Below are 23,892 nucleotides of genomic sequence, written 5' to 3' on the forward strand. Positions count from 1 at the left end.
TAAATAATAATTATAGTTGGACAAATTTAGGAAAATTTAATTAGAGTATACAGTATGTACGGCTCAATAAGGAAGCTGGTTTATAATTAATAATTGACTTCTGAAGAAGTGGGTGGGATTAAATACGTTTATACTTCTTCTCACTCCTTTTCGAATATGTAAATCAAGGCATCAAGTGTTTGACAATTTATTTTTCTTATGCTTTTCATTTTATGTAAATAGTACTTGTTTCTGACTGTCCACTTGTTGGTATGATTGTCATTCTTTTTCTTTCTTTTTAATTATTTTTTTTTTGTATTTTACATGTTAGAAATACATTTTGAAATTAAATGAATTTATTCAGAATCTCTCTAAAAGAAAAAAAAATCTGCCGATTATTTTCTCGATTAATCAGTTTGGTTAATGAAATATCAAAAATATTCCACAGCCCAGGGGGAACTCCTCAAATTGCTTGTTTTGTTTGACCAACAGCCCAAATAAAAGAAACTTTTTAAAAAGATATTCTATCATATAAAACAAAGAAATGCAGAAAATCATCACGATTGTGAAACTGGAACCAGGTCATATTTAGCATTTTTCCTTGAAATAATAACTTAAACTATTAATCACTTCAGCTCTAATAATTATTGTTAAAAAATCTTGAAATTAGGGACATAGCTTGGGAACTGGAGGATCGCTGGTTCAAGTCCCCGAATGGACCAAGTACGGAGTGTGGACTGGTCGCTGGAGAGCTGCTAGTTTGCCTCCTGGGCACTGCCGCGGTGTCCGTGAGCAAGGCACCAAACCCCCAACTGCGCAGGGCACCTGTCCATGGGCAGCCCCCTCGCTCTGACATCTCTCCATTAATGCATGTGTATTTCCCCTCGGGGATCAATAACAGTATGTTTTCTTCTTCTTCTTCTTCTTTTTCTGAAGTTGCCCAGTTGTCAAGCTCCAGAACAGACTCTGCTCTGGTGGACTTTGTGGTGATATTGATTTTGTCAACTGCTGTTTCCATTCCAATAATTAACTTTGATCATCATTTTGACATACTGTCGCCTCACAGCAAGAGAGCTTAGGGATCAAATCCGGTTTGGGGCCCTTCTGTGTGGAGTTTTCATGTTCTCCCCGTGTTAGCCTGGGTTTTCTCCGGGTTCTCCGGCCAAATGACATGCAGGTTAATTGTTCACTCTAAATGTCCCGTAGGTGTGAATGTGAGTGTGAATGGTTGTCTGTCTCTATGTGTCAGCCCTGTGATAGTCTGGTGACCTGTCCAGGGTGTACCCGGCCTTCGCCCATTGTCAGCCGGGATCGGCTCTAGACCCCCGCGACCCTGAACAGGATAAGCGGTTACAAATAATGGAAGGATGGATTCTTTGACATGATAAAATGTTGGCCCTTAATCTTGTTTCTGATATCAGGTAACAGCATCACCATAGGCAGGAGCAGTGGTGACCTAAAGGTTACTGTTTCAATGACCAGAGCAGCACACATTACCAGTCCTGAGGAGACATACAAGGCCCTTAACCCACACCTGCTCAGCGGATTAGACTGTGATTGTTTAACATTTAATTATGGCCTGATTATCTCGAGTAATACAACATAGCAATAGTTTATTGCAAATCTTCCCTTATCTTCCCTTTTCTATTTTAATTCTAATCTTGTTTAAAGTTATCCTTAATATGGTTGTGCTGGGTAGCTTTAAGGTGTGAATGTGGGTCAGAAAAATCAAGGGGGACAAAATGCAAACAGGAATTTTGATGCATTATTCAATTCAAAAACTTATTATAACAAACTAATCAACTAGCTAATGTGACACTTGACATATTTTTGAACCATCATAAATTTGCATACCACTCTGCACTACAAATACATGTTTGTTTCCAAAATTTTCATAGGATAATAACTTCCTTGGTTAATATTTTAACAGAGATTTTAACGCATTGTTAAAAATAACAATAACAGGTCTGTGCTGTATATGAGTTGACAATAATTTCATCTTTAATGTTGGCGTACATGAAAAGCTCAGAGAACAGCTGCAGTGTGAAGAGAGACAGTAAAGGTCATATTAACACTGGTGTTAAAAGCAAACAGTCCTTCCCTTGTGTTTCCATACAGGTTTGAACTGGTCTAATCTTCCCGCTTTAATAACTTAACTGTTGGTGGCTGAAGGAGACGCCCAGATAGCGGTAGACAAACCTGTTTTCTGCTATTTGGGTTTACCTCAGGCGTTCGGCTGCACACAGTGTGGCCCTGTGACATTTCATACGTGTGTTTTCATGCTCAGGAACAAACTTTACACAGCTGCGTGTTATAAAACATGATTAAACTGTACAAAATATACTATTACATTCTCTCCATTGAGTTCAAAATACAAGTAACAGAATTGCCTTTTCTTCAGTGCTTTTACAGTATAAACATGTGGAGATAATTTGCTTGAATTTTTACACATCAAACCCAACATTCAATGAGTTTTGTTAAAGAACTTCTCTCAACATTAACATTCAAATGAAAAACCAAAACTTCAGTTCTTTACTTAAATTAATATATTATGTAACACCAATGAGAAGATTTTTTTACCAGTTTTCAAAAGTGAGATTGTCTTGTGTGCTAGAATCATAAAAGTTGTACTTTTTGCTATTTCTAGCTCCCCCATATGTCCAAAAGTCATATCTTTTAATGTTGTTTTAAACTACGGTCTATTACAGTAATATTAATAATTGTCATCTCACTCATACTGTGTATGTAGAGCTGCTGACCTGACACAGTTCAGGTCTCCTCAGAAGATTAACAGTGATATGTTATAATGACTTTTTTCCTACATCTCAAGCATAATTATTAATTTTCTGACATGTTAGAAGCAGTTGAAAGAGAATAAAAGTGGTAAACGACAGTGCTGTGGGATCTATTTCAAATAAGGCATCAAAGGAGAACAACACCGTGTTCAGTTCGTTTTGTAGATTATTCTTCAGCCTTCTATAAACTCATAATATAAAACTCATTTGGACATTTAGTTGGAAAAAAACAAAATTGACTTTGTCCATAAAATCATCTTCCTCTTCTATTTTATTTACAGCAACCCCATCAGGTCAAAAGTGAACTTTGTTTCTGTTCAGAGGATGTGTTATTCTTATATCGGCCACAAATAATGACACATTTGAATTATTGAATCAAGTGGTACACCCATTTAAGACAACTTCCTCCTAAAAGTCCAGCGATGCTGAGTGTAGGTCACTCTCAGTAGTAAAGAACTATAATACAATAACAATGTAAACAATAGCTACAACGTGAGCGATCTGGATGGCTGAGGCTGGTTCACACGTTAGTGATTTCAACACTCTTGTAGGTGTGCATCGGACTGCCTCTGGCCCGAGGAACGGCCTGAACTCGGGCCTCTCTGGGCAGAGAGCCACAGCTGCCGTGGAAGCCCAGACTTCGCTCCACAGAGTGGTTGTTTGCACGCAACCTCAGCGGACTCTGTAGAAGAGAAAAAAGAAATGTGGAGTTTCTTTCTCAAAATAAGATCTTTTTTTTTTTTTAAATGACTTTGGTTGATATTGAAGTGACACCGTCCAATAAAAACTACCAATTGCAGGACTACTCACTACTGTAGATGAACAAATACAACTTCAGTTGCATTTTCCTCTACATAAATTAAAAATATTTTTGAGTGACACCATTCAATATACAACAGGCCGATTCAATGACTTTTTTAGAAGGGCCAGATTTGAAAAATAGTGAAGTGCCAAGGGGCCCAGACACTTGATCTGATCTGAAAGATAAGAATTTAAATGTGAAAATAATACACCTTTTTAATCTTAGTAGATTATTGTTTTAATAAACACAATTTTGCATTCAACATATTTTCTATTTATTCTCCTAAACTCCCTCTGCTTAAACAGCCTGGGTTAAAACGTTTTACAAAAGAAGTTGGGCTTTGGGAAGTGGGCTAATTAGCCTACTACTAAAATGATGATCTTCTAATAATCAAATAATGTAAACGCCCAGAAACTTTGAATGTTAGCCAGTTGTGTAAATAAAAACACAGTGATATTGCTTTTAAAAGTCTGTAACAGCGTGAGTGGTAATGTTGACGAATGGGAATAAACTCTCTTATTGGAAGAAATTATTATTTTTTAAAATACTTTTTTCATATTTATAAATGAGAACTGGATTCGGCCCATGGGCTGCCAATTGAATAGGACTGATGTACAATGTATACCTTTTTCACAAGACAACTTATTTTTATATCCAAATTGTAATATCATGCTGCAAAAACAACCAATAAACAGATTTCTGAACAATGTCACCTTTCTAAACCTTCCACCAAATTAAACTTTCTCTATTAGTCGACGTCCCGTTTGACACTTTTGAAGCTAGAGACAGACATTTAGGGAAAAGTGTCAACAAGTCTATTATAGCCTTTTTCCTAACAAGTGCCTTTAATTGTATTTAGTGTGACTATTCCTATGTCTGTAACCTGATAAGTCTATTCATCTAGGCAACAAATAATGTTTATTAAAATGTATGTAAAAAATACAACCTAAATAGTGCATTAAAACAAATCAGTAAGATAATGTAAAAGAAAGGTGAAAAACAGCTATATAATGTATCTTTAAACAGTAAATTAACTGTAAAATACTGTGAAATTAAACAAAACTGTATTTTTCATTAACAGTACAAAGCTGTAAATTTCAGCGACAGTATAATAATGTTAATTTTACAGTAACATAAAGGCAACCCTGCTGCCAGTTCTTTACTGTTATTTTACTGGGAAATTCTTAACAGTGTACCTAAAACCAGGGACGTTGCATGAACACGGTACATGTCTTAGACCTCTAGACCACGAGGAAACCACCAGAAAGATATATGCATAAATATATGTAAACAAAAACGTTTTACAAATGAACTGGTGTAAGTCTGGTGATGCTGGATAAAATCCTGTGTAAATACATTGTGTGCAGCTAAATCTAAATATATGTTCCAATAATATGATTTGAGTGTGAAATGATACCTTGGCTGATCTTCTCATCGACACCCTCTCCTCAGCAAAGCGGTTAACGGCCAAAGGCGAAGAGGAACCCATAACTTCACTGCTCTGCTCTGCACTGCTGTGAATACGAGGCATCACAAGACATATTCATTTATGTGCATCCAGTTTAATCCTTAGATAATCACAATTATTTTCACAGGATTTACAAGGACAGGGTCACGGCTCTGGCCAGTGGTTTTCCTGTGTTCTGTTTTCCCCTATGTCACCACCTTCCCTGTCAGTTAGTGTGTGTGTGTGTGTGTGTGTGTGGGTGTGTGGGTGTGCGTGTGTGTGTGTGTGTGTGCCGTGGGCGTGGGAGCAGCTTCCTCATAAGGCAACTGGTCTCACTCTTCTCCTGTCTACAATCAACCTAATCAACCCATAGTTCAAGAACACCAGTTTTCCTGCCAGTCCTCGCCAGATTGTTCTGCCTACTATGTGGTATACTCTCGGCCGCTCTGTACCATTAGATACGAGAGTTATTCTTGTGTTTTTTGCTTGTTCTTCCCGTGTTAACATTGTGTTCTCCTGTGCTCTTGGATTCCTGTGCCAGCCTCCCATCAAGCCATCCTCACACGCCGCCTCAGCTCATTCCTCCAGCCATTCCACCCTGCTCTGCAGCCTGCCTGACCCTTCCTTCTCCAGCGCCCCTCATCGCCTTTTTATTACAATAAATCCACCTGACTTTCAACCAACACCCAGCTGTGTCTGTGTCTGCTTCTGGGTCCTAAACAACAGCCCTAACAGCCAGGGTCATATTTTAAACACAAAAAATAACTGGAAAGGGTATTCTTTTTATATAACATAGAACAAAATCACATGTTGCTTTATGAGTAAGATGGAATAGGAAAGCATGCAACAAGATTTAACTTTTTTTTTTTTAATCCACCTGTGAGGGAAGGCGAGTGACTTCATCTCTTCGTACAGGTGCCGATGCAGCATGTGTTTGTTGCTGGGGATCCCTAGGGCTTTGGCCATGGCGTCTGTGTCAAAGGACGGGTCCAGAGCCATCACAGCTCCATGAATCCCTTTACCCTGAAGATTGTCAGCAAACTCCTGAGGATGCAGATTTCAGACTTTATATACAGTCTTGCCAAAAGTCAATGTGGTACAAAAGTCATATTTAAAAGCAATTAAAGGCAAACCACAGTCATGGCCAAGCCTTTAAAAGAATTAAAACAAATAACTGGAGGGCAGAAATAGTGTTTTAGTTTCTAGAGCTACATGTTGACCAAAAATAAACATTTCAAAATAAGAAGTTGTTTGTGGATCCAAAATAAGACTTGTATGGTATTTTCTTGAGAGCTTTTCTTATATATTCTTTCAGCGAGGCACCACAACAACAAAGCTATCATTATTTTTGCAGGATTCCTAGAAACTACTAGGTGGTATCTAGTTGCAATCTGCCCTAGAACTCTCCCGAGCAAAGGGGAATACCATCACTGACCTCCCACCCACCTTGAGGTCTATGTCTCTGATCCACTTCATTACTCTGTGACATGTCCAAACAATGGGTTCCCGGTCTTGGTGCTCACATTTGGCCCGCTGTGCCTGCAGGGCCTGCGAAAACACAACACACAGCTAACTGGGCAAGCACTTATGTGGCGGGGAGGCGATGAAAACACAGAGAGGTCGGGGAAGGATGAAGGCCTGCTGGGATAATGCACCACCCACGGCTCCTGCGTGCCTCAAGCAATGCTGGGTAATAATGGAAATCACAAGAAGTTTTGTGAGTGTAGTCGAGTAAAACTTGATGCAGTGAGTGAGGAACAACTATCAGTATCTTTTTTATCTGTAATCTGACCTCTTTATCAAAACTGTGTATCTGCAAGAGCTGGATTGCCAGGAGCAGACTGGTCTGGTGGAACTGGTCGCCGATGTTGAGGAATCTCTCCAGGTCTCTGCGGCTCAGAGAGTTCAGCACTCGCCCGTCCACTAGATGAGTCTGGAAGGTCTGCGAGTATTGAGGCAACCCCACGTCACTCAGCCACGATGTTGCAACCCAGTGATGGTCCATCTCGGATGCCTTCGATAGTCTAAAAGATGATTAGACATCGCCGATCAGCAGTGGGAGAAGGCTTCAGATCCCTTACTTAAAGGTACAGCGTGTAGGATTTGGCAGCAAATTGCAACCAACTGAGTACCCCTCCGCTCATTCCTCCTTTTCCAAGACTGTGGTAACGTGAGCCACCGAGCGCAAAAACATGGTAATGCAGTTCCCATCGCTCATAATAACACTACTTTAGGAGCAACGGAAGTCAGGCGGTGGCTGGCGGTACCATGGTTTTGCACTCAGCGGCTCACGTTACCGCAGTTTGACAAGCGTGTCGGAGAACTACGGTGGCCTTCAGGTAACGTAAAAACGTGAAAGGCTCTCTCTAGAGCCAGTGGTTAGTTTGTCCGTTCTGGGCTACTGTAGAAACATGGAGGAAATGAATGGCTCATTCTAATCTAACTAAAACACATTAATTCTTAGTTTCAGGTGATTATAAACTAATGAGAACATAGTTATGAATATTATATTCCATTTCTGCTAATAGATCAACCAAAATGTTACACACTGTTCCTTTAAGTAAAAGTAGTAATACCACATTGTGAAAATAACCCATTACAAGTTTAAGTCCTGAATAAAAAACATTACTTAGAAGTGTTTAAGTATTGACAACATAATGTTCTTACAGTGTCAAAAAGAAGTGCATATTATAATGTATGCAACTTGCAACTATGACTGTTATACTACTATTATATTATATTGTTGGATTATTATTACTGATGAATTTATTGTTGCAGCTGGTCCAAGTGGAGATGATTCTAACTCGTTTATATACTGTTGGGTAGTTTAATTCTATTTAAATCTTAATCTGCAAAGTAACCCGTAAATAAAGCTCTTAAATAAATGTAGTGGAACAAAAAGTACCCTCTAGAATGTGGTGGAGTATAAAGTATAAAGTAGCATGAAAGGGAAATACTCAAGTACAAGTATATGTCAAATTTGTACTACAGTAGAGTAAATGTACTTTGTCTACACGTCCGCTGCTAATAAGTAAATTTAGCAAACAACTAACAATTTCTTCAGTGGCGAGTTCGCTGCTGCTCACCCTTGTTCCCCTTCAGCTCTCCTGTAATCCTCAATGGCCAGTCTCAGTTTCCTGCGATGAATGGGGTTACTGATACCCAGACCCAGCTCCAAATCCTCATCTGTCAGGCCCAGCAGCACCTAAAGAACAGAAAATCCAGCTCTTTATCAAACAAGAACAGGATCATACGTCACTCTCAAGCACAAAGCAAACTTGTCTATCAAAGGTGTACCTTGCCACTTTTGACGTTTTCAGAGCAGGCTCGGATGTACATGGGCATCCCCATGACAACCTCCAGCCAGGCCTGGACCGCACCTGCCCTCCACAGCGACATGCATGTGTTTCGAGTGAGCTCGGCCTGCTGGAGGCGGTCCAGCTGCTCCTCTCCGTCAGACAGGCTCTGCTGTGTGAGGCTGTCAGAGTCTGGATTGGTCAGGAGAAGTTATGGTGTGGCATACGGGAGGGGTTCAGGGTCAGAGGGGATATGGAAATCAACAAAAGTGACTCATCTGGAGAAAGGTTAACATCAAAATCAGAGCGTATTTGCATTAAAGATACACCTCCACAGTGTGTAATGATCCAGAAAAACGCAATTGATGCTCCACTAAAATATCTGAATCTCTTTTGTATGTCAACTACTGAAATGTTGCCATTTGAAATTGCACCACATGACCACTAGAAGGAGCCAAAATGATTCATTGGAGCTACACTTCCTGTGTCTTTGAATGAACTGTACTGTAGATGGAAATAGCTCACCAGGTTTGTTTTACATGGTTACCATCTAAACCTGAAATTCAGAAGAAATGCAACCCATTTATTTCCCCCACGAGAGTGTAGTAGTTCGGTGAGTTCTAAAACTACAGTACAGAGTTTAGTAAGGTTGTTAAAACACTTCAGTAACTATCTGATGATTATGACGGGACTTCAGACCATTAGGATAATGTATTAGAGACACAGGGATTATTCATAAAACATCATGCAGGAAAACACTGATTCATACTGAACCAACAAATCCAGCATGAACTCCGCATGTTTACCTGATTCGTCTCCACATGCTGACAAAAAACGCTGCATGCAAAGTCCACCATCTCTTTTTCTTAAAGAGTTTCCACACAAAAAAAACACACAAACTTGATTTTTTCCAATGGACCTGAGTGATATGAATAATCCCCAGAGTGCAGAAACAGACAGCTGGTAATCACAGATGAGGAGTTACTCACTGGCAGGAGAGAGTTGCCATTAGAAATGGCAGGAGGAGAGGGAGAGACACGTTAGACTGGGACACAAGAACAAGATTACTCATGGAACAGAAAACTGCCACATAGGATGTATTCAGTTACTAGTTTTATTTTTAAAATAAGTTTTCATTTCAATTATAATTCATTTTTGAAAATGCTAAAACCTCCTCAACATCTTGCTGCAACAGCTGCAGCAGATAAATATTTGAAGTTTCCCTCTTCTTTGTCTTTTTAAATAAAATACTTCAATAGATTTAATCTTTTATGCAACATCTCCTAAATTACAAAGCATTTTAACAGAATTATTAGAGCCACATTTTGCAAGAAATGAGGAGGGATTCTACACAAAGCAGAACAAAAACAGCAAAATAAAATAAAAGGGACCGTGCATTCATAATGCAAGGAAAGATAACTCGGTAAAAGGGGGAAAGGTAACACAGGAGCAACACAGGATTGTGGAGATTATTAATTTGATTGGCGATGAATGGACATCTAATCAAAGCAACACAGAGGGATCATGCAGGTGTTTAATGCACATTCCTTCGTCTAATATTGGCACGTTAGACAGCCCTCAGTAAGGAATGAGTCAGACATAAACAATGTTACGAGGCTAGTGCTAACAGTGACAGAATGATACGCAGATTTCCTGGCGATGAGTGTTTAACCTTTGGCACTTGCACATGGTTTCGACAGCAGACGAGAGGTGTGACGGACTGTGCGTCACTGTTAATCTTTTGTTTGTGTATTCAGGTCCGTGCAATTAACATTTTTTTTTAAGGAAGATTGACTCTCAAACCCTCGTTGGCCAGTCGTTAACTGATAATATGATGTTTAGCATAGAATGGATGAGGAAGCCTTCAAGAAAAAACCTCCCTGCTGCCCACATTGTGATATGTTTAAATACTGTGAGCCAGCATTTATAAAAAGATGGAAATCCTGTACCAGCAATACCTCCCAAACAAAGCACTATTTTCCAGTCCAACAAGCATTTTGAAACAACTGAATTTGGCCAATTAAACTCCCTTTTTATGCCAATCAGGTAACATCTCCTCTCTCATAATAAGAAGTGGGGCCAAGTAAGATTGGGAATAAGAAGAAACTTAGAAATCAATGTTGCAAAGCATGATAAAAGCAACTGTAAAGTAACAAAAGCCAAATGACATTTACAGTAAAAACACTAGATTCACAATAACTCCTATTTACATATGAACAGCAGTCCTTCAAGTCTCCAGTTATAAAAAAAACATAAAACATTAAGACATTTGGAAGATAATAATACAGCATAAACATGTCTACACATACTGTAATAATAACCCCATGTATATATTTATATGCATGTAAACATATATACATATGCATACATGTACATCTATAAATATATATCTAATTTACAAACATACAATTTAAGGGTGATATACTGTACATTTATGGGGATAGCAGTCTCTTTTAGGCTTTTCTTTTAAAATTTACCCCCCCCGACCCCCATCCAGACAAACCCACACACAACACTCTTTACACACAGTTAAAGCCAGGTGGATATCCACACAAATTTAACACACACTCACTCACTCACACACGCAGGCTCACACACTCAGCATCACCAGTCGGCATCCTCCTCTATGTAATAATCAGGGGTGGCTGTACCATCAAACAGGCCGGGGTCCAGTGACTTGCGCTGCTTGCCTCGAGCGAACACCCTCGACAGGGATCCCAGAGTCATCTTCTCCTTCTTCTTCTTACGCTTCTGGTCCTCCAGATCCTCCATAGACTGAACGGGGCAGAGGAGACAGGAAGCTTGGGTTTGTCCTCTCATGCAGTTGAGTTAAAAGACATTTCGGGAAATATGCTTATTCACTTTCTTACTGAGAGTGAGATAAATTGATATTCTCATGTCTGTGCAGTATAAAGACTGGGATCAGGGGAATCAGGTAGCCTGGATCTGTCCTAAGTGACAAAATCCCGCTACCAGCACCTCAAAGCACGTTGGGTTTAGACATTTTTGAATGAATGAGGGGGCCAAGACTGGGGCACAGTTTTAAACAAGGGGGACACATTTGTAAAATGAGCAAAAATGTTTTAAGACTCAAATTTAAAGCCTGGCATTAATACATTAATTACATTGTTTGATAAGTGTAACAACTGAATGCCAAATAAACAACTATTATAATGTGAAATAATATTAATAAATACTGTGCTGCTATGCATTTCATTGACTTTCCAACGAGAAACGTTAACAGTCACTTCTTACAGAGGTTCTGGTCCGATGGGTCCTATACCTGGTAGGCCCGCATAGTAATCCATCCATGATCAGTGGGCGACTCCAGTTCTGAGAAGTAAAGCCAATGCAGAAGTGCCTTTAACTTAAATTCTTTCTAATAGCGAGCAGGAGGCGACTTCTCTGGTTGCAAAAAGAAGTCTGATTGTATAGAAGTCTATAAGAAACTTGATTTATTACCTCAGTAAACATTGTAAACATGAGTTTATGGTCTCAATCACTAGTTTCAAGTCTTCTTCAATACAGCATGATGTTCATTTAGTAAATGATGGTCCCACTTAGAGTCAGATAGACCATAAAGCAGGGGATGCTTTAGGGCGTGGCTACCTTGTGATTGACAGGTCACTACCACAATGTTGTCCATGTTTTCATCTTACAACTTTAACCCTTTCACAGTATGTTTTCAGTTCATGAAAGTTAACATTTTGGTAACCAAAAAATGTCTTATTCAGTGTTTGGTTGTATTTAGCTCTACCCTCTAATCTCACGTCTGGCCAAAACGCCAAACTCGGGGCTTAAAAACCATAGTCCACAAGCCAATGGGTGACGTCACGGTGACTACGTCCACTTCTTATAGTCTATGTCCATGATACTAACCTTCTGAGTTGGGTAGGGGAGCACCAAGGGGGGCCAGTGCCACCCCTCGCCACCCGCCTGGCCTCGCCCCTGATCTTAAGCTCAATGATTTACTCGTTATATATTGTTTATTTAATATGTATAAAAAACAGTGTAAAAGAAACAACATGTGGTTTCATGGGGGTTATATGCCAGACTACTTCTTGGTCTGGCAGAGTAACTTCTTGTAGTCTCGGCTGGTTGCCTGGCAACCTCACGGTGGTAGCTAGACTCCAGGACACCAAAACTTGCTTTTACACTTTTGTACTTTGTGTACTCATTAAACAAATAAGATACAACATGTTAGTTAGTGGGCTTCAGAGGTTTTGTTACCTTTTGACAGAGCAGTTTCCCCCTGTTTCCAGTCTTTGTGCTAAGCTAACTTGCTGCAGCTTCCTTCTTAGCAAGACAGTGAATAAGCTTATTTCCCAAAATGTCAAATTATTGCTTCTGAAGTGACTTAACTGCAAACTAATATCACCACCACCACCACCACCAAGCAGGCAGGCCGACAGAACAGAGAGACAGACACAAACAGGAGAGGACAAAGAGGAGGGAGGTACTTATAGAAAAGTGTGGAGGTGTGATTACTTGGTCGAGTGGGCCAGGCAGCTCTTACATTGCAGAGGGAGTGGGTCCGGTGACGAGGTGAGTTGATGTCGCTTGGCGTGGACGAGCGGTCTCCATCGGCTGCCGAGGCGTCGGAGATGACGGAGGGCTGGCGAGAGTGGCAGGGGCTGATCCTGACCACAGCTGGATGTGCACATACACCCATACGTACACACCAGATGTTCACACATGTTGAAAAATACCCAGTTAGTATGAGAAACCTCCAGGAAGAAAACCCTCAGTTAGTATGTTTAGTCCGTAAAAAGCAACATTAAGCAGCACGGACACCGAGAGGCAGAGCAGATCAGAGAGCTTACCCTGTCTGTCCGTGGTGTGTCCATGGTAGAGGGTCTGTTGGCTCTGACGAATGGCGGCAGTGAGCGGCAGGTCGGCCTGCATCACCCACTCCTGACTGCCGTTCATCACGGGCTCTGTAGGCATGGCCAACGAGTGGCGTTTCGGTACGTCTTTTGTCAAGGTGGCTAGAGACTGCTTTGCCTGGGAAACACACGAGAAACAGAAACTGAGCACAAAGTTGGAAGTAAAACAAACACACTCACATCGATACACATACAGTTTGCATCTCCGCCAGGAGATTATGTACGACCGTGTGAGTATGCATGCATGTGCATTTCTGTGTCTGTCTGTCCACGGCTAATCTCAGATACTTCTGGACCCATCAGCCTAATATTTGTTGTGCTCATTAATGACTATATGATCTCATGGTTGCGGTGATTCACACTTTTTGAAAACCTGTTCTATTGACTGTTTTACACCGTCATTGTCATTGCTGACTCCGCACCACTCTTAACCGGCCGGTAGTGATCAACAACTGCTTCAGTTTGGGAGTTGTTCTTCTCTTGATTTGCCTAGGTTAGACAATTGCATGTATGTATGTATGTATAACTATCGCTTAGCAAATGACAAACTGAACCGAGCGCTGACTACACAGGAGCGCGTCTTCTCATGTTGGCAGGAGGACAGCTAGTTAGCTGTTAGTTAGTTGTATTTGGCTAAGCCAGTGCAAACAGCTGCATAGATAGAAATGAGAGCGAATCTGTTGTGTGAGACGGGCCAGTGAAAAATGCATGCTGCTACTTGTGGTCTAGATGGGGGGCAATTGTGGTTTGTATTAGTTCAATCAAACATTACAGCAGTGGCTGTTGTAGACACACCTGGTGGAAATCTGCCCTCTACTGAGTGCACTTTTCTAGTTTATCTTTGTAATTGATTTAAAATGAATTTTATGCTTCTGTTTATCTTCATGTCTGCTATGCACTATGTAAAACACTTAATATGTGCTATGTAAATAAACAAGTCTTACATAAACTCACATAAGCACTGTATGCATGCATGAATATGTGTGCACCTACACAAACATGTCCACAACAACAGTTACACTACACAACTAAATATGGGATCTTGATAGATATGGGATAAACTAGCAGTTTTCAGTTTTCTTTTTGTCAAAAAATCTCATTAAAAGACCAAAACTAACAATGAATTGATCCTTGTAAGTCCTGTTTATGCAGCCAAATCTTGATATATCTTATTCCTCTGTGCTATAGATATACTGTATATATATATATATATATATATAGCTATAATTTACTGTTGTCCAAAAACTATTCAAAAAACATGTGGTTGACACTGGGCGACGTGTTCCTCTATTATTTGCAATGTAGTGTATTTTGAGTCAGTCCCCCAATTCACCATCCTGCTGCTGTAAATACTCACTACAGCACCAAATGTGTATTAATCCGCTGCTGAAGATAGTTCCCAACATCTTCTACTGAGGGTTGAGCAATGTTTGCTAAAAACTACAATGCCCAGCTGTTTTAGGAAATTATTTAGACCTTTAAAAAAATAAGCTATACATTTCAAATGTTTATAAAGATTTACGTCTTCAGCAGGAACAAACTGGCTTGAGGCTGAGTGCCTCAGCAGGGTAGGAAATTTGGAAAGTGTTGAGAAATGGAGAAGCGCATTATTGGTTTTTAGTCTTTTCATGGGATCGTTGACAACAACAAAAAATACTGAATAACAGCAGCGCTACCCTTTGAAGTTTGGCAACTAGCAATATTCTAATACAGCACATTAAAAACTGTCCATTTATGTGCCAAAACTACACACATTTGATGTTTTCTACAGGATTTTATTAGTGGAAGCCTCTGAAAAGGCGTTTAGTGGGCATCCACTTCTTGTAAACAGTTGGGAACAACATGATTTTAAACAGAGAAGAGAAGAAAGAGAAGGTAGAAAGCTATTTTGTGGCTTGGTTTGCTCGACGGCGATGCAGCTCTGGCACTGATGTACCAACAAATCTGATCTGTGATGCAGCTTGATGTGAGGATCTGTGGGTGGTTGTGACTCGCCGAGGGAGGAGAGAGATTAATGACACACAGACTGACAACTGTACCTCCGAGGCACCGACACAGCAACGCAAAAAAAAAGGCATGATTTTGTTCCTCAGCCTGGAGAAAGAATTAATGCTTTGAGAGAGGGAAGGGATGAGGATACACGGCAGAGCAGCTTACTGCGTGTGTTTGAACTGATATGAATACGGCGACGGGATTGCAAACCCACACCTTGTTTGCATTTATGCCATAAACAGCAGATAATGATGCTAAGGTGACACGTTTGTGCTCGAGTGACTAATTCAACAAAGTTGTGACCGTGTTGGTGCGCAGGGTGACTCACCATGGTGAGCTCAGCCTCCAGTTCTTTGACCCTGTTCTCCTTCATGTCCATCTGAGTGCGCAGGATGTTGGCCTGCTCTGTGGCCTCTTTGGTCTGCCTCCTCAGGTCCCACTTCTCCCTTTCCAACATGTCTTTCTCCTTTGCCAGGGCTTTCACTGCATCCTCGCTCTCCTGAGGAACACACACACACACAGAGACGTGGCTAATCCTCGCCATGCTCACTTTGAACGATCAATGGAGCGCAACGTTTGAGTCAAGAAGCGCATCAGAGCTGCACTCTGTGTTGTCACCTATTTCAAAACTCACCATTTTTAAAAGGGTGGAAACATGATGACACTATGAGACGAATGATTTTAGTAATGGCAGTAACAAACCTGATAATGATATATCGGTCGACGGTCCTTTTTTCCACATCACATAAATAAACATTTATCATTGTGAAGAAATATAACGCTGGAAAAAATGACTCCACATGTCATGTTGATGCTGTTATCTTGATTTATCTTAGTTTATTAGTTATTTCGTTATTGTCTATTTGCTTTTATTTACTAGTATTGGCCAATCCTATACCTATTTTGTTTTATTTACTTATTGTTATTTTTTCCCTGTCTTGTGTTGTTGGGTTTTCTATGATGTTGTTTTGTGTTGTTGAAAACATGAAATTCAAAATTCAATCAACTTTAAGTCATAAAAATCCCTCGTTTAGTATTTATGAGCAGTATATAAACATTAAATAAAGGGTAAAGGAATTTGTCAACAATTATAACTTCTCCTATGAAGACATATTATTGGCATAAAAACATGGCATAAAATGTTTTTTGGTAAAACACAGGCATAAAACACAGGCATAAAACTGTGTTTTACCATATTATCTGTTTAAACAGCAGCCTCACCTCATGGGTGACCACAGGAGGAGTTATAGTTGTTGACAGATACATTAATAAACACTTATATCTGCTTTCAAATAGGGCTGCAACTAACAATTACATTAATTGTTGATTAATTTGTCGACTATGTTTTTATTTTGACGTCCTCAAATGTCCTGTTTTGTCCACAACTCAAACATATTAATTTTACTGTCATAAAGGAGTAAAGAAACCAGAAAATATTCACATTTAAGAAGCTGGAATCAGAGAATTATGACTTCTTCTTTTTTTAAATTACTCAACCTGTTATATAATCCATTTATTAAAATTTATATCCTGCTTATACTGTGGAGAGGGACCTTAAGTAAAGTGTTACCACACTGGGTGACATTTTACAGTTGAAAAATAAATTTGTCAGATGCAAAACTCTTATGGAGACACTGTCTATGGGCTTTTCTACAGTGACATTTCTAATCACCCGACATGTACACCAATAAGGTGTATATACAGTATCTCTACAATAAGCTACTACTGATAAATGGCCGCTGTTACCTTTCTGTGTTGGTCGTAGTTGCGTATGAATTCTCGCAGCTGTTCTTCTCTGCTCTCCAGTGTTGTGTACAGCTGCTGCATCTGACTCACCAAGTCTGCCTTCTCCACTTTTAGACGCTTACGGTCAGCTCTCATAGCTGCAACACACAGACAAACACATTCATACATCAAACAGGGCACACATGTGTAAATCAAACAACATTTTAACAGCCAATTTTTTACTGTCAAATTGAACAAAACAAATATAATGTCAGTGAGATTTGGCTGCCTCTAAATCAGAAACAAAGCTTTGCAGTTGCAGCAGGGAGCCACTAGGTGACACTGTGCCTACTGTTAACGAGAGGCTGCAGCTGATGTGTGTTTTTTAGAGAAAGTGATGTAATCATCCTAAAAGATAAGTGGCACAGTAGCACTTATTCATTCATACATTTAACTATTTGGGCTGGCATGTGGAGACTCTGTTGGCTCATCCCTGAGAAGACCAATTGGATCTGATTTCTTTCAACTTCATTCTCTTGCTCAACAGCCGTGATGCAACTGGCGGGGCTCTTGGCAAGCAAAAATAATAACAATGCTCATAATAACAATGTTCTCCTGACAGTTTGTGCTCAACAGAGAAACTGGAACCTGTACTTTTCATAACTGCACACATGTGTCACTCAGGAGGCATTCCTCCTGTCAGCGTTCGTATATTTCACTCAACATTTCAAACCTGTTTCGCAGCCGTTACACAACGCAGTTTATGAGCTTGTAGTTTATCACCTGAGCGGGGAGAGATCTTTGCAAAGCAACAGTGTTAAATTAAACTAAATCCACAATTGCCTTTTTGGTTTTCCCTCCTATTTTTGTTGCAAGTTAGCAATTATCCTTAATATAGGACTGACTTTCTTTACTTTCCTTCCCAAAGATGGAAACTATTGGGTTACATTATGGTTGAATTTGTTTTCATACAAGAAATGAAAACAACACAATCAGCAACACAATCAGCAACACATTCCAGTCTACATCAATATCGCATTAATATTTCAGAGTAAAGCTTCTATCACATGATTGATGGATGTTAATTAAAATGAGGTGAACCTGGAGTCTACTTGGCTGCTCATCAGGGGCGACACCCATTTCTGAGGCCAAACAATGTCGAAACACATGCAAATATACGGCATCTCTTGTCTAAACATAAAAGATCAGGTTTCTCTTCTGAAAAAGTTGTTCACTGTTGCCATTTGAGGACACACGTTTTATACCTTTGGCACATACAAGACAAAACAGATGAACCCTGAAAATTGATTTTAAAGACATTTCCTCATCTCTGTATTGGCACAACGTTTCTTTTTGTTTGCTGAGAGTGAAGAACACGGCTGAACCACAACTAGGACGATGAAATATGAATGTGTTACAGAGAATGATGTGTTATTTAATTTATCTTAGACACAGAGATCTTTATGAGCCTACAAAAGCCACTGCATCTTATTTTATACTACAATACCAATAACTCATTGCTGAGTTATGCTCTGTTGCTTATCGTATGTTTTATTGTTGATTTCATTGATGTTTTATAACTGCTGCTTTGTTGCTTATTGTATAGTTTATTACTGATCTTATGTGACGTAAGGTGACCTTGAGTGCCATGTAAGGCGCCATTGAATAAAATTATTATTACTGGTATTTTACTACTCAAAGTTAAAGCTATGTGCATCTGGAAGAAGAAAAGCAGGTTTGTAATGGAGTGTAACCGATTTGAAAATACCGTCTTGAGTAAGATAATGATGGATGATGCACAAAGACAGAGTTGGCTGTTAACATACATTCAGAAAATCAACTTGGGCATGTATTTGATTTGCAAAATAGAAAAATGTTCTGTTGTTCATTAAATGATTCATTGTTGTTTGTGGTTTGTTTGTGTAAATCAAAGAACATGTGTTGGCCCAGTTAGAACAACATAATTGAAAACAATGAGCTTTTGGGCCAACTCATTTGAAGGAAGCCGATTTTAAAGGTATAATATGCAGGAATTTCAATAAAAAAAATGTATAGACTGATATAAAAATAATATTTCTCAATCATCATGTCTGATCCAGTAAAAGTGTGTGGTGGTGTCTGTATCTACAGATACCCTGCCCACTGCCTGGATTTTCTCTTTTCTTCTTGTTTTACTTTTTTTCGGGATGTTTCTGGTCGTCTGCAATCAGCGTTATATATCAATGAGCACAAGGCCCCCTTTAGCTCTGGTTATGCAGTGTTGTGGTCGTGTTTATTTGTGCTTTAAAACGTAACCGCCGCGAAACAATCAGAAGATAACGTTTTATTTCTCTGATTCACTGCTTTCTTCTCACTAACGCCGCTCCCTCTCTTCATTCACTCTATAGCTCGCTGCTCTCTCCCTCGCTCGCTCATTGAGTCAAGGAGGATTTTACAGTTTACAACAGCAGCTGACAAATGTTGCATATTACACCTCTAATGGACATATATGCATCTAATTGTTTGCCATCCTTGATATCAACTAGGAGAATGTACAGGTATATAATTCTACATGAAACATTTAAGTTAACCTGTTACTCGGAGAAAACATGGGAGATGAGGAAAAAAGTATTTTATCAGGATAAACGTTAGGATTGAAGCATTTTTTCTTTTATTTTACTATTAAAAATAATTTCTTTGACATACACAGTATGTGATTTGATGATCATGATGATGATTTGTTTAATTATTATTGTTAGAATATGTTTCATCTTGGTTTGTGCTGCATATGTGTTACACAAGAAGTCTTATCTTGATGTTTGTTTAGTAAAAACTAATTAACTGATATTGGATGATACATTATTTTCTTTGGTAAGATAAAGTGGGTTTCATTGCAACATGTTCTGACTTGTTGGAACTTGAAAGGGTGAAACTTCCAACTAAAAGCTGTGACAGCTGTATTTGTATTTGAGGTAGCTGTTGGAAAGAAGGGACTCTGGTGGATTAGGTGCTACGGCAAGACGCCTGTGTCGGCTCCTGACCTTGTAAGGCCTCCTTGGCACGGTCCAGCTCCTGCTCCTTGTCACCCAGCTGTACACGGAGCTCGGTGGCTGAGAGCAGATTGGCAGAGCAACCTCCCTGGGTCTCCTCCAGGTCCTTACTCAACATGTCCTTCATTTGCCTCAGCAGGTGGACCTCCTCTTGAAGCTGGGCCACCTCCTCACGCAACAACACTGAGGGAGAGAGAGAGAGAGAGAGAGTTTGGGAATTTAGAGTATGCAGAAGAGGAATGAGGAACCTGAGAAAGTAGGATTGAGAATATGAAATCAGAAGAGAGATGGATGAGTAGAGGAGAAACTAAGAAGAACCAAGACTGAGAGTAGAAAACAAAAAAAGGAGTAAAATGGAGCAAAAAAAACAAGAAAGACCAAAACATGAGAAAGAGCTAAATGTACAAGCAGCAAGAAATGAAGGAAGTTGTATTAAACTCCTGGAATTAAAGAGAGAGGATGTGATTATGCAGCAAATCATAAAATATGAGCTCAAATCAACACAGCAAACCCCCTCAAGACTCACAGCTCCCCCTCAGCTGTGGCCGTCGGGGTTTAAGAAATTCAGATTAATGCTGCTGAGTGACAGATTCAGGACTGAAACCTGCGCGGGTAGAAGCTAAGTGAGAGACAGCAGTCTGATAGGACAAAAAAAAATACCAGCGACACACGACTGAGCCGTGCACCTCAGTGGCATGTTTTCCATCTGCTGTGAAACGCCTTCCAACCCTCGGGGGAAACAAGCAGGAGCAGGAAACTACAGTATGGAGAGGACACAGCGAACTGAGCAGAAACTAATGGACAGGAGCTGGTGGACACGTTTGCCGAGCAACAGGACAGAAAAGATGAAATGGATAAAAAGAGGTCGTCCATGGGTTGAACCTGAGTCCAGTGAGGGGAGTCCATACCAGCAACAGAGGAATAATATGACATAATGATTCATGTTGCAGGTTTGTTACAGAAGAGTGGACACTTTTCATAAGAACAGAGACAAATGACACACAAGCAGCAAAAACATTCAACTATATGCTGTAAAATCCTGATGATTCACTTGTAATTCAGCAGCAAAAACCAAAATACCTCAATACCATACAAGGTGGAATAATGCAGGAAAGACTAGTTAATTAATCAAGTAGTGGATCTGTAGAAAATCTTATATTTCGACTATTTTGATTAACAATAATTTAAATAATTTATCTGGTTGCAAAAAGTCGTCTCATTCAGCGTTCCGTTGTTCTTAGCTCCACCCTCTCGTCTCACTTCTGGTTGCAAAAAAAACAACATAGCAAAGGCCAAAAACCAAGATGGTAACGGCCAAAATGACGAACTCGAGGCTTCAAAACGGCAGACCACAAACCAATGTGTGACGTCACGGTGACTAAGTCCACTTCTTATATACAGTCTATGGTCTTGTACTACCTTAGCCACAGTCAAGGAAATCCCCTTAAGTAAGCTGCTTGTTGCAAGTTTCCCAGACCTGGACGTACAGTCTGATCCTCTCCAGGATACTTGTACTTAGGTCCACCCTCTCATGTCACTTCTGGTTGCAAAAAAAACGACATAGCGACGGCCAAAATGCCAAACTCGAGGCTTCAAAATGTTAGACCAAAAACCAATGGGTGACGATACTCACTGTCCACTTCTTATAGCCTATACAGTCTATGGCTTTAATAGAGAACACTTATATACTCCAAGTTATTACATGAGAAACATTTAATTAGAAATTAATTTGAAATTTGACCTAATGATGGTGCTAGATAAAATATCTGGGGATCACCAAAGTCACCAAGACAATGAATTTTTACACAAATGTCAACCTGCTGGTGGAGCTAGAGGAAAATTTAACAGATCACCAAAATCAGGAGGCTCCATCCTCTGGGGACTACAAATGTCTGCAAAAGATTTCATGACAATCCATCCAACAGTTATTGAGTTATTTGAGTCTGGACCAAAGCGGTGGACAAACATTTCCATCCCTAGAGGCAGGCTACTTGCCTGGCTGAAAAATATAACGAGTAAAAAAAAAAAGTATGCAAGTGTGCCCTTAAATTTATGCAGATCCCGACAAGACTCCATGTAAAATGATGTAAAATTCAAGAGCAAGTGTGCATGCAGCAAAGTATGACTGTGTGTTTGTGTGACTCAGAGAGAGAAAGAGAGAAGGTCTCTGCAGGCCTGCAGCCAGACCTCGTGGGGCTGCAGCAGCTCCGATAAGAGAGGAAGGGACAGCCCATCGGTCTCTGTCGACTCAGGACTATGGAAACACACCGGGCAGCTCTGTGCTGCATGTGACAAAAAGAGTTTGTTTCCCTGAGAGAGCAATCGTTCACGGCCTTCTTGCAGCCTAAATCCGCTTATTCATCTGTTTACCTACAGGCTTTCCTATATTTGTCGCGGGGAGCCCAGCTGCTGCTTTTCATGCCACTGGACAGAAGTGTTGCATTTTGTAGCAGCTTTATTGTGTTCAGCTTAAATCTGCAACTCTAAACAGGCTGTTTAAATGATCAGCTGCTCTTGCTGCGATGTGAAGGGTGGTCCGCTCCCGTCGTTAGCGGGCACAGCAGTCGTGTTTAGCAGAGAATTTGTTAATTACAGTGATTCTAAATTGATTATGAGCATTTTCCCCCTTTTACTCAGAATCTATGAGTATTTCATTACCTTAGTATTATGTATCATCACGCGTACAACATTGGCTTGTGGCCATGTCTACTTTAGGTCGATTAAAAACAAGAAAGAATTGTGTCTTGAGGAGTATTTATAGTGGATTCAGAAAGAAATGGGTCTAATTTAGAGATAAATTAGTTCCATCATTTCCCCAAATCCCAATTTTGCATTCATTCCCAGCATCATCTCTTCACCCAATAATATAAACAGACCCACAAATATACACACACACGTGTGTCATGAGGAAAATCAGCTTTCTTGCCTCAAATTGGGTGTGAAATGAAGGCAAAGAAAACTTCTACTCGTCCCTGAATTTGTGGCCATTTCACATGTAAGAAATGTATGAAGGGACACAGAAAAAGCTGCTTCACTGCACACTAACTTGAGTTAAATCTGCACCAACGAGACTGACAGACACCACCCATCTACCTGCAGATAACGTACCTCCACATACACTGTTTCATGCAATCCAAAAAAGCTCTATTTAAAATGACAGGAGTCATATAAGCCGTACACACTGCAGTCTATACGCCATTGTCTTCTGGGCTCTCTCAGCTCTGACCATGAGTGGTTGTGCAGTAAGCTTGGTCAAGCTATTAGAGTCCTCCCACAGAAGAAGAGCAGCCCACTCTTCTTCTTCGTCTTTGTATTCAGCAGAGACCCATTCTATTAATTTCTCATCCAAGCCTGATTAGAGTGTCCATCAAAGCCAGTTAGGACAAGGCCATCACTCCCAGTCCCTTTTACCCCCGCACAGTAGCAGAGCTGTCACAAGCCAGCACGCACACACACACACACACACACACACACACACACACACTTCGAGACACGCACACACACAGAGCTGGGAAGGGGTGTGTAGTGGCTGTTGGCTCCTGATTATAGGCTTGAAAGAAAGCAGAGGCATCACTCTCTGCTTGGAAAGGGGAAGTGAGGGCTGGAAATGTGTGGATTGGCGGTCAGAGACCTGAACTAGTCTCCTATGAAGCGTACGCAGGATTAAAGTGGAGCTATTTATATACATGAATGATCAAAGATGCTTAATGTGAGCTCTGCTGGAATATTGAGTTTGGATGAGAAGTTACATTTAAAGTTATTGCTCTTGTTGCAGAAAACCCACTCTATTTTAAAAGCTGCATCAGACTAACTAATCTCAGTGCATCCGAATTGATTGGCTCTCATCATATAAACAATCACTTTCCAATCAGGCAACTTTACAGCGAGTGTAGTGACGCACTGTTGGAAAGCTTCATTCATTAGTGTTTGCCTTATCTGAA

General features: G+C 40.1%; 1 protein-coding gene across 6 annotated transcripts in view; it reads right to left on the reverse strand.

Moving 5' to 3' along the window:
* Window positions 1–1,952: 1,952 nt before the first annotated feature.
* The window catches only part of kaznb (kazrin, periplakin interacting protein b), a 137,706-nt gene continuing 115,766 nt past the window's right edge, over window positions 1,953–23,892 (reverse strand). For 2 of the 6 annotated variants that reach the window (XM_037774640.1, XM_037774649.1), the window contains 13 exons: window positions 19,943–20,134; window positions 16,944–17,080; window positions 15,526–15,696; window positions 13,143–13,323; window positions 12,836–12,969; window positions 10,971–11,094; window positions 8,321–8,511; window positions 8,110–8,228; window positions 6,816–7,047; window positions 6,470–6,571; window positions 5,901–6,067; window positions 4,994–5,090; window positions 1,953–3,456 (listed from right to left, as the gene is read on the reverse strand). In XM_037774640.1, the coding sequence (XP_037630568.1) occupies window positions 3,295–3,456; window positions 4,994–5,090; window positions 5,901–6,067; window positions 6,470–6,571; window positions 6,816–7,047; window positions 8,110–8,228; window positions 8,321–8,511; window positions 10,971–11,094; window positions 12,836–12,969; window positions 13,143–13,323; window positions 15,526–15,696; window positions 16,944–17,080; window positions 19,943–20,134 (2,009 nt within the window). In that variant the 3' untranslated portion in view covers window positions 1,953–3,294. Of the gene's footprint in view, window positions 3,457–4,993; window positions 5,091–5,900; window positions 6,068–6,469; window positions 6,572–6,815; window positions 7,048–8,109; window positions 8,229–8,320; window positions 8,512–9,412; window positions 11,095–12,807; window positions 12,970–13,142; window positions 13,324–15,525; window positions 15,697–16,943; window positions 17,081–19,942; window positions 20,135–23,892 lie in introns of those variants that run through there. The other 4 variants (XR_005207529.1, XM_037774658.1, XM_037774668.1 and 1 more) reach the window with 4 other exon arrangements.

This window comes from Sebastes umbrosus, chromosome 1, assembly GCF_015220745.1.
Source record: "Sebastes umbrosus isolate fSebUmb1 chromosome 1, fSebUmb1.pri, whole genome shotgun sequence".
Taxonomy (NCBI): domain Eukaryota; kingdom Metazoa; phylum Chordata; class Actinopteri; order Perciformes; family Sebastidae; genus Sebastes; species Sebastes umbrosus.